Source organism: Neolamprologus brichardi, chromosome 5 (genome assembly GCF_056152115.1).
Source record: "Neolamprologus brichardi isolate AB-2024 chromosome 5, ASM5615211v1, whole genome shotgun sequence".
NCBI lineage: Eukaryota > Metazoa > Chordata > Actinopteri > Cichliformes > Cichlidae > Neolamprologus > Neolamprologus brichardi.
In genome coordinates this window covers 12,630,974-12,641,956 of record NC_142108.1, presented here as the reverse complement: position 1 = coordinate 12,641,956, position 10,983 = coordinate 12,630,974, and the positions used below count along the sequence as shown (strand labels likewise).

General features: G+C 37.6%; 1 protein-coding gene across 1 annotated transcript; it reads right to left on the bottom strand.

Moving 5' to 3' along the window:
* Window positions 1-3,485: 3,485 nt before the first annotated feature.
* Window positions 3,486-10,452, bottom strand: slc6a14 (solute carrier family 6 member 14). Its single transcript, XM_087841197.1, has 15 exons — window positions 10,387-10,452; window positions 8,779-8,923; window positions 8,537-8,668; window positions 7,807-7,968; window positions 7,431-7,524; window positions 7,211-7,343; window positions 6,103-6,243; window positions 5,870-6,005; window positions 5,690-5,782; window positions 5,291-5,416; window positions 5,075-5,193; window positions 4,860-4,959; window positions 4,662-4,771; window positions 4,324-4,491; window positions 3,486-4,130 (listed from the first exon to the last, which is right to left on the bottom strand). Exons 1-15 carry the CDS (start codon window positions 10,450-10,452, stop codon window positions 3,975-3,977), a joined length of 1,881 nt encoding a protein of 626 aa, XP_087697323.1. The 3' UTR covers window positions 3,486-3,974.
* Window positions 10,453-10,983: the final 531 nt, after the last annotated feature.

Here is a 10,983-nt window from a genome sequence, read left to right as displayed (position 1 = left end):
TGTACACAATAAAACACAAGAAATGGTCCATGGCCACTGTGTTGTATAAGGGTATATTAAGCTCCCTACCTGTGCTTCAGCCAGCTTAGCCAAGCTTAAACTGGCACCAGTGTAGCACTCTCAGTCATCTTCAGATCCCCCCAGTGTCCCGCCTCTCAACTGGAACAGAATCAACACATAAGGAGAGATGCTGTGAAATACACAACCTGGAGATGCAAAAGTTATCAATTCATGCAGTAAACATATTTCAAACACATATACATTTGGCACAAGTTTAGTGTGTGTACTGTATTAAACTCTCCCCAAAATATTAGGTGATTTATTAGTTCCTGAAAGTTGTAGTTGTATATTAAACATTTTATATAACGTATGTATAGATATATGATATGTTATTTTAACAGTGAAAAGAACATAAAATTTTGAAACTGCAAAAAACAAGTAGTTACATGTGAAAAAGTAATTACATAACCAGTTACAGCTTGTTAACATCTTTCCAGCAAGAACAGTCATATGAGTCATATTTAGACAAATTAGTTCATCACTTTCTTTATTCAAATTGCACAAAAAACTGTCTGGACTCAAAGAAACGAAACTGTCTGTGACCTCTTTCAGAGACAGATTTGCCCGTAGGTGATGCTGCTTGAAGTTAAAAGAAAAGAAAAGAAAAGGTGAAACCCTTAATTATACTGCATAATTATATTGTTTTTCAGCCTATACTGTCAAATGTGACTCATTTCTAAGTCTTTTTGGTAAACTGTTACATTAAAATTTGTTGTTTGCTTTTGTGGCTTTCCATTGGAGTCTTTATTAGTGTAGTGCCTGCATCAAACTATGAATAATAAATACAATGCATTTCTGTTTGTTACCAGTGTTAATGCAAAAAAGTAACATTTAAGAGGATGCACAAGTTGTAGTCATTTTTTTTGTATTGTTAGCATTTTTTTTACAAAGCAGCTGGCGTCTTTGACGGCAGCTTTAAAAAACAGCAAAATTTACTATTTACTAGGAGTTACAATTACTAACTGCCATTGTTACAGATCGTACTGAAGTTGGGGCATAGATGGCTGCACTGAATATTAGCACTACAATAAATCAAAGTTCAAAATCTTACTTATTTTACAGCACAAAATGACCCACTCTTACATCCACTGGAAGTCCTGAGGAATTGTATGCTATTTAGTCCTTCAGCAACATAGGCTGTAATACACTAAGTGTGAGTGGCCAGAAGATGATTTAAACTAAAGGCACTTGACCAGACCTCAGTTTGTGTGCTGAGGTCAGAAACATACTTAAACGAAGCTTAGAGTGCAGCCGCTGTAATAACAGTGTGATGCACGTCACGGCCATCAGAGATGATAAAACAGGTGATACAGACAGGTAAACTAGAAACACAGCACCAAGCATTTCTCAGCAGATTATTCAAATATCTCAGCTCTTATAATGTCCACATTAAAACAACACTTGCAGTCATACACATGCAAACAAACACATTAACTGCTGATTTGGGTTAATTGGTGATTCTAAATTTTAGTTGTGAATGTGAACGTGAATAGTTGTCTGTCTGTGTTTGCCCTGCGACAGACTGGAAACCCATCTAGGATGTACCCCAGCTGAGATAGGCTCCAGACCAACTCCCACCCTGAATTGGAAAAGTGGATAAAAATGTGTGGATATCTGCACTGAGTATGTAGAGTCAGCCGTCGGCGGTACCAGCGTTTTCGTTTCTCTTTATAGTCTGGGTTTGAATGACCAGTCATTTTAGTAGGATAACCTGAACACCATTCCAACCCTGTACTTTGGAGAAAGGTAAAAATTAATGTTTTTTTTTTAAAATGTAAATTGTTTTTGATGTGTGATAGTTAGAAATTTTCTTTGTTCCTTAATTGTCAAAGCTTCCATTCACCCATCTATTCTTTTTTTTCTGCTTATCCAATTCAGGGTTACAGAGCAGAGGCAGCATAGACTTTGGACAGATGTGTCAGCTCCAATGTGCCCTGGAGCTGACACAAAAAGACAGACAATAATTCACACTCACATTAGCACCTACAGTTATCAATTAACCCAACCCAATGCATGCCTTTGTACTGTGGGAGGCTGCTGGAGCACTTGGAAAAACCCACACAGGAACCGGGAGAGCATGTAAACTCTGCACAGAAAGGTCCCACACTGCATTCAAACCCTGCACCTTCTTGATGTGAAACATTTGAGCATTTGGAGAATAATTAAAAAGAATAAAAAAAAATGTTTCAATTATTTTTAGATATGTTTGAGTTTGGGTCCTCACCAGTGATACTTAGATTTAAACAGTATGTGTGGAGAGCAACTGAGTCATTGCATTTGTCTAAAAGTTATCACCCACCAAATGTAGCTCTACCTAAAAGGGTTCCTGGATTGTTATAAGATAAACTTTTATAACTTTGATAAACTTTTTCTTTGTGGATTTTGGGGTTGTTGAACAAAGGTGCAGGGGCACAGGTGAAAATACTATCAGCACAACAATGAAAAGCATTCACCAGTTTCCATGTATCATAATGATTCTGCAGGTGGGTTTGAGTTTTTAGTACTGCTGTAAGTAATTCATGATCCTATTTCTAGAAAGCAGCTTTAGCGATTAGTGCTTTGGAGTGTTTTTTTTTTCCTTTCCTTTCTAGCCACTGGAAATGGTATTGGGAAAAATGCTTTGTATTGTAGCTTGCAAGTGAAAATGCATTCATTTGACACATTTTTCCATTTCTTGTGTTTCTAATTTTTGAAGCGGCTACCCTGAGAATGTGAAAATACCCAACTGTGACACACTCAGGTCACACCCAAGCAGTATTATTATTAATGGAAGACATCAGTGCAAACTGTGATTAAGAAGCTTCTGAGACAAAATCTTACATGATTGCTCGTTACCATCATAATCACACAGTCTCTGTTCAGGGTGGAAGTCAGATTTATTCAAAGGAGGGTGCAAGATTATATAATACAGTCCTGTCTGCAAAGGACCACTTTATATGTATGTGTATATATATATATATGAATATATATATACATATATATATATACATAAAACAACTAACCAAACACAAATAAAAACATCTGATTGTTTCCTTTTCCTATTCCTACTTATCAAATATGACAAATTCTGTAAAAAATATCAGTTGCATTTTTATTTACTACATTTAAATATCAGCATATAAGTGACAGGAAAAGAAACTGTGCTTTAAAGACAAACATAGTTATAACACAGACTCAATCTCTCCTAATATGAGAATAAATACCTCCCCCCCCCCCCCCCCCCCCAAAAAAAAAGAAAAACCCCACAAAAAAACCAAACAAACCCCAAAACAAAACATAAAACTGCCAATAAAATATCACCTGATAATAATGCCTTATCAAGTAATACATATGTAAAAAAAAAATTTCTCCATGTCAACTTTGTTTGTGTGATTGAGTCTTCTCTTTTTCTGTAAAAACATGAACTCACACAAGCTGCAGCGGGACATATACAGTATACAATAGGTCATAAAACAGGGGAAAAGACCCAGACACTTCTTCTAAAAGAAGAAAGAAGAAATGTTTAGATAGTAAGAAGAGTCCACATCCTTATTTGGGAACATTAGATCTCAGCTGTTATCCAGTATATACATCATTACATCATTCTGCTCAGTAAAGTGTTCACACTTTGTTTGCAATGGTGACTTGATTGCATTGTGCTCTTAAATAAACCCATTCTGCCTGTCGAAGGACATAGTTCTTTTTTTTAATTACTTTCTTTTGAAAGATGATGCTGATCCAACTATTACCAAACAGACTGTAGAATTAAAAATACATCCCAAAAAAAGCGCTCAGGTTTCAGGAAGTTTACATGTAAGTTCTGTGCCGTCTGCTGTGAGTTTCGGCTGCTTTCTGCCTAGCAAAGGTCAAAAATGACTTAACTTTCAGAACTTTCAAAACAAGTTATTCATAGAGCAAACGCAGGAGAAGCCTCATTATAGCCACGAACTGGAGATTACATTCAGATTAACTTCTGCTTTATTTTTGCTGTTGTCCCTACGGTGGCAGCGTTCTTCTGAGTAGCGCTCCCCTCGATGGACGTCCAAATAGGGATGCCATTCCACAGATGGCGAGCACAGTGACTTCAGACGCTGCAGAATATAAGAAGCGTAAATTTTAGTACTGTGTATTTTAGTACTGTGTATTTAGTACTGTGTATAGTCAGTCACACATTTGTGTGACTGACTGAAAAAAAGATCCAAGCAGTTCAACAACTACTACAATCTTTCAAATGTAGAAAAAGACAAGAATAATCCACAGTCAATCCACTGCACAAGTACACACCTTCCAGGGGTTTCCTTTTGCCTTTATCAGCTTATACCCAGCAGCAACAGGGATCCACATCAGGACAAATGCAATCATGCACCAGCCTAAATTTATGCCCCACTCTGGGTAAGGGATACCTCCATAGTTAGGGGGTTCAAAGTAAACCAGAGACGAGATCAAGAGGAACTAGACAAAAGTCACAAAAAACATAAAGTTCACTACTGGTAGAGATAAACAACTACAAGATATTTGTGTACACCTATGCACGTTAATAAAAGTCAATACTTTTAATTAACACAATGCTTTTGCCTTTTAAATTCTCTTGTACAGCAAACAAGGCAGCACTGTGTACTCACCACTACGATGCAGGGGGTGATAAAGAACCAACATGCTCTCCACCACAGCCAAAATGTGGAAGTCTTCGTTCCAATCATCATCTCAATGTCTTTAATAAAACGGTTTCCCCCTGCAAGGTGGAAGAAGAATATAAGTATCCTGGAATTTAAGACCATCAGTCACCTTTCATATGCACAAACTTAGATTGTTGTACTTACCGTAAATGTAGCAGATGGCAATAATCTCCAAAAGCACCAAAAATAGTAGCACCCAGCTGGCAATAAACTGGTCAATTAGGGTTATCCAGTATACGCCTGCCTATGATACACACATGCATGAAAAACACACAAAACCATTATACATTTATACAGAGAGACTGAGCAAGTTAACTATTTTATAACAGCCACAGAAAGTTGTGCTAAGACAGACTTACCCTTGTGACACATGGTAAACCCAGGAGGTAGAGGACAGAACATAACGTTACAGTTAATAAGGCATGTTTGGATTTGAAGACTGTGGGGAAAGCGTCGAGCAGGCAGGTCGTTATCACCTCTAATGACAAGAAGACAGATTTTAGTTTGTGTAGATCAAACAGCAGTGGGCTGAATGTTCTGCAAACATCACACTGAACTGAAGCTTCAGATCTAACCTATTCCTGCAAACTGGGAGTCCAAACCGACAGTCAAAAGCATGAAGAAGAACAAAATGGACCACAGTGGGGAGATGGGGAGCTTAGACAGAGCATCTGGATAGGCTATGAAAGCCAGACCAAACCCTGCATAAAGACAAATAAAAGGGGAAAAATCATCTGGTAGCATCATCTGGAACCAACATGGTTTATCCAGCTTATTATGGTTTGCAGGATATCAAATACTGCCAATATTCTGCCAATATTCAGCAATAAGATGAGTCTTTGTAAAGGATCCCATGAATTTCTGAAACCTAGCCGCACTCTTTGTTTAAACAGGCAAAACTGAAAGCACAAAGCTGACAGAATGGCAGTATTTAACACCAAATGATAAGAGTGTGTTGGTGTTGTATGTCTGACCTTCCTTTACCACTTTTGAAACTGGCGTTTTGTAGACGTGAGCCATATGTCCCAAAATTGAAAATATGGCAAAGCCTGCAAGCACACTGGTCCCTAGAAAGAGATCAAATCAGGAAATGTGTAAAAGGAAATGCAAAAACAATTTCATTCTTTCTAAAATTTAGTTAGAGAGGGCCCTACCTGCATTAGTAAGGCTGACAACAAACGAGTCCTTGAACACGTTGTTGTGAAAGTTGTTATAGGAAGCAAGAGCAATGAGTCCACCAAAGCCAATAGAGAGAGAGTAGAAGGTCTGAGTTGCTGCCTCTTTCCACACCTAAAACACAGAGTTGTACTGTAGCCCATTAAGAGTTTTTTTTTCTCAGATAACAAATGACTTTATTGGATTGCACATGAACAGTGAGAGTTTCTACCTGAACTTCAGTCAGTTTGGTCAGATTGGACTGAGAACCAATGTAGAACTCGATCCCATCTTTGGCTCCCTCTAGAGTCACACCTCTGATCAGCAGGATCACAATCACCACGTAAGGGAAGGTAGCAGTGAAATACACAACCTGGAGATACAAAGATTTGTTACTTTGCAGGAAAAGCAAAAGACTGCATTTTGTTACATTTGTTAAGCCTAAATTCTAAAATCTGTCAGGCCCTCTGCATTTCAGCACTGACAGTTTAGCATCACGTACGAAAAGTGCAGTCTGTCATTTTGTTGTTCTTGGTTTACTAATTTTAATAATACTTTAACACTTTAATACTTTAATAGTTGCTTCGAGTTAGATGAGATGATCAATATCAGTCCTGTTTCAGTACATTGAGCTATGTACTATGAAACTAAGGGAATATTTTGTTAGATTACTATAAAATCATTCAAAACTAAAAAAGGACACCAGCACTATAGACTGTTGATAAAAGGTTTCAAAACCATCCTGAGTTTTTTTAAACTGGATAACAGAAACAAGGTGTGGAGCTGCCTGAGGCGTGGCTGTACAATAGAAGATATAAAGCATGTGGTGTCTTTTTTTATTTATTTTTTGTTATTTTAAATGGGAAAAAACATTTGGAGCAGCATGGTGGTGCAGTAATTAGCACCTTTGCCTTTGAATCCACGTGTGGAGTTCGCTTGTTGTCTTGATGCCTATGTAGTTTCTCTTGGGGTTCTCCAATACATATATATATATATATATACATTTAGGGCACCTTTTGTCCTATGACACCTGAGTTGGTGAAGTCGAAGAAAATAGTGGGATGGGACCATAATTTAAAAAATTAGCAATTGTATAATTGTCTATCTAGCAATTGAGAGCATTAACTCCTTGAGAATGTGTATGATATATATGAGGTCATCAGCATGGGGAGTCACACCCTGCTGATATAAGAAAAAACACCACAGTGACTTCACTTATCATATGCTTATTAGACTTTTTACATACAGTTAGTTTGTGAAACTAAACAGCTAATATCACAAACTAAATTATTCTAAATAGATGTGTGGATTTGTATGTTGGACGGAGGATTTTGACGTACTTTGCCTGATGATTTGATGCCTTTCATGAGCGCAGCAGTAACAATTATGGAGGTCAGCAGCAGACAGAGAGCCAAGTGCCAAACTACTGGCCCCGTTTCATCAAGACCACTGGACCTCTGCAGAGCCACATTACTGCAAAGAAGAAGACACGTGTATTTGTACAAACAGTGTGACAAGTGCTTTTATTTATGCCTGTGTGCACGAGTGTTTGAGTCTTACTCCCAGTACAGCTCACTCGAAGTCTGTATCGAAGAGCAGCTGCTGTTTTCCTGAGTCCAGTTGGTAACCAAAACACCGTTTACATTACAGGACACTAAAAAAAGAGAGAGGACTTGTGAGTGTCCAAAATATAAATCTTATATCAGTATTTACCACAACACAAGTACCTGTGATTGGATCTGTAGTGGGTGCTTTAATTTCTCCAGAATATTTACATTTTAGGTTACTGAGATTCAAAACCACATCAAAATACTTTATAATCTTTATGACTGATATCAATTTATGTTAAATCAGTGTATGTGGTGATGCAGATACCACAGAGCAGAAGATTTAATGAGCTGCTCTTTACAAGAATACAAGAATATAATGTACGCACCTTCAGGCGTGGTGCTGCAGTTACTGCCATCGCAGCTGGAACAGCCGGACCACGGCAGAGGACACTGCATGGAGGCGAACATGTAGTACAGGCTGTAGGCGATGATGACGTTGTAATAAATAGACACTATTACAGACACCACAACCATGGCAACACCAATACCTGAAGGGAAAGATAGGGCATAAAAGACACTATTAATTTAAAAAACATTATCGGAAACTTCACCAGACAAAATCTGTCTCTTTTTAAATGAGCTTTTGATTGAACTAATCATAATAAGTGTGTCTAAGTTTACTGGTCATACATAAAAGCATGCTATTTTTGTTTTTTGCTGTAGTAATTTAAAAATCTCCTCTCGACTTTGCTTATTACAGTTTCTTTAATTACACTGCAGCGTTCTTCTTTTTGTTTGAAGAACATGAAACAATTTTGTATTCCTCATTAAAGCTGTCATAAAACAAATTGGGTTTGGGGTCAGTTTTTGGTCACACAGTTGACCATTAACCAAAAACCTTATTAAGGAGAGTTTAGGGCTGATTTATGGTGACACAGCTCTGCATTGGCCATAAGCCTCATTAAATGTACTGACATGCAAGCAGTTCTTAAGAAAACCAAATAATAATCCAGAGAACCTAGTGATTAAAAAATGCACATTTATATTTATTGATATTTAATGTTGATTAATTCATAACATTTTCTTTTATTTAAAAAAAAAAACCCTTAAAATTACCCTGTATTAATGGCACTGCTCTCCATACATTAACTGGACCTTGGCTGCAGAATTGACCCAAGGCACTTTCCAAGAAGAAAAGAGGAATTCCAACCACCACCAACATCACGAAATATGGGATAAGAAAGGCACCTGCTCAAAATGTAGGATTTGGTGGTAAAGAGGAAAACAAATGTTATAAAAACATAGTTGCTTTCAAATAGAATCTTGGATAATGGATTAGAAAATAAATGCTGATTTACCCCCTCCATTCTTGTATGCCAAATACGGAAATCTCCAGATATTTCCTAGACCAACAGCATATCCGATCATAGAGAGAATGTACTCCTTCTTACTGGTCCAGTTACCACGCTCAGTATTCTCATCCCCATCGTCCACATGTGGATCCTGCTCATTTAAAAAGTTCAAAACTTTTGTAAACTTGTAAAACTTGTGACGTGCATACAGTGTTGGGAAGGTTACTTTTGAAATGTATTCCACTACAGATTACAGAATACATGCCCTTCAATGTATTTTGTAACGTATTCTGTTACGTTACTCAATGAGAGTAACGTATTCTGAATACTTTGGATTACTTAATATATTATCGTGCTTTTTTACAACTAATGAATGTCCTGTTCCTGTGTGATTCATTACTATTACTGAAGGCTACTCGCAGGCTACTCAATAGCAACTACATTTTTAAATCTTAATATAAAATGAGTAACAGTAGGTGGACATTAGGTAAGGCTGCACTTTTTACAGCGATCTCGTATAGAAAACTATTCGCGTATATAAAATAGGTCCGCGGCTCCGAACCGTAGTAAAGGGACCTCTGGCTAATATGTCGGTTTCCGTGTCAGGCTCGTAGCCGAAAAATAGCTTTACTTTGTTGTCTGGGTCAACTTTGCTGGCGAGAGACAGAGAGGCGTTGAAAGACTGCTCAAGCGGAACTTATTGTTTCGGAGGAAAACAGGAACACAGAAAACGTCAGACACTCTTTTTTGGCTGCAGTGGTTACAACTCTACTTTTCCACTCGCCTTTTTCTCCCTCCCTCGCTCATAGATACATAACGTGTATGGCAGTCCATTCTCCCTGCAGCACGGACTACACTGCCCATGAGGCTACATTCTTTAGGGCTATGCCTGTAACACTCTGCTATTGCCTTCATATTAAATCATTTTAAAAAATATTTCTTCGTCATTATGAGACTCGAGATTGAGACACGGGCATTGGAGCCTCTTAATGCGTGTTTTGTTTGGTTTCCACCGGTGTGGAATTACAAAAAATAGAGAGGGCATAGCCTAACATATGAAACAGGAAAAGACCGCCGTGTAATCCCTTTATTTCAACAAAGTAACTGTATTCTAAATACCACCCTTTTAAACTGTAACTGTAACGGAATACAGTTACTCATATTTTGTATTTTAAATACGTAACGGCGGTACATGTATTCCGTTACTCCCCAACACTGCGTGCGTAAGCAATTATTGGATGCACCAGGACTTTCAGAAAAAATAAAGATGTTAGAAAGAAGAGTCTGTTGTAGAACAATGGTATGGTACATAATTTAAATATTAATTAATCAACACCAGGACACAAGATATCAGTCATTATAATAATTATTAGTTATTAGTAATTATATATACTATATATACTATATACTATATATATTATATATACTAGAAAGTTGGTTTAATTTATCAGCTGAACCATTTTTTCTAAATATGTGACAGTTACATCAAAAACAAAAAAAACTACTATGATCTTTGAATACAGGCAAGTGTTTTCTTCCTCAGTCTATTTCTGCGAAACTATTATGCTGTAAGTTATCCAGTGAAAGTCTGGTCAGTCAGTTATGCAGTCCTACCTGGTCGACAACAGCAGGATTTCTGAAAATGAAACCCTTGAAACTTTGCCACCCGTATTCCCTCATGTTCGTTTGCCTGCTTGTTAGGACAGAATAAGAAATTTGAAGTTAACTACATCTGTTTTAAAGTCTCCTCTCTAAAGGCGAGCTAGTGATGTGTTCCAATCATCTGCCTCAGCCCTCCCCCTGAGATAGTTGTATGCAATTACCTCAACTCCCACTCTAAATTTAAAAAAAGTGGTTATAAAAATGAGTGACGAACGTTTTCCTCTTTTTAAGATTAATGACACAACTGCTGACAGTCAGTCTGATAACGTCAGTGTCACTTTACGCAATTATGTGGAGCTGTTATTAGATGGTAGTCATGTTCACTGTATAATATCATGGTGCTAAAATACAGTATGTATGACTTCTTTCTGTAGTGAGGAGTGATAGCATACTTACACTGATAAATAAAAAAAAGAGTGGAGCTCCCACAGTTTACGAGTGTCCAGGTTGTGGGTGACTCAGCGTTGCAACGCTAAGCCTGCATCTCTATCTTCAGCACTCCACCCTAATGCCACCGCTGTAATGTACCGTGGATGGGACTCATTTCGG

Coding starts and splice junctions, on each gene's coding strand:
- slc6a14 (XM_087841197.1), bottom strand. CDS start 10,452: ATGAGGGAATACGGGTGGCAAAGTTTCAAGGGTTTCATTTTCAGAAAT. Junction 5,194..5,290: donor CTCCCAGTTTGCAGGAATAG/GTTAGATCTGAA, acceptor TCTTGTCATTAG/AGGTGATAACGACCTGCCTG. Junction 4,772..4,859: donor TGCCATCTGCTACATTTACG/GTAAGTACAACA, acceptor TCCACCTTGCAG/GGGGAAACCGTTTTATTAAA.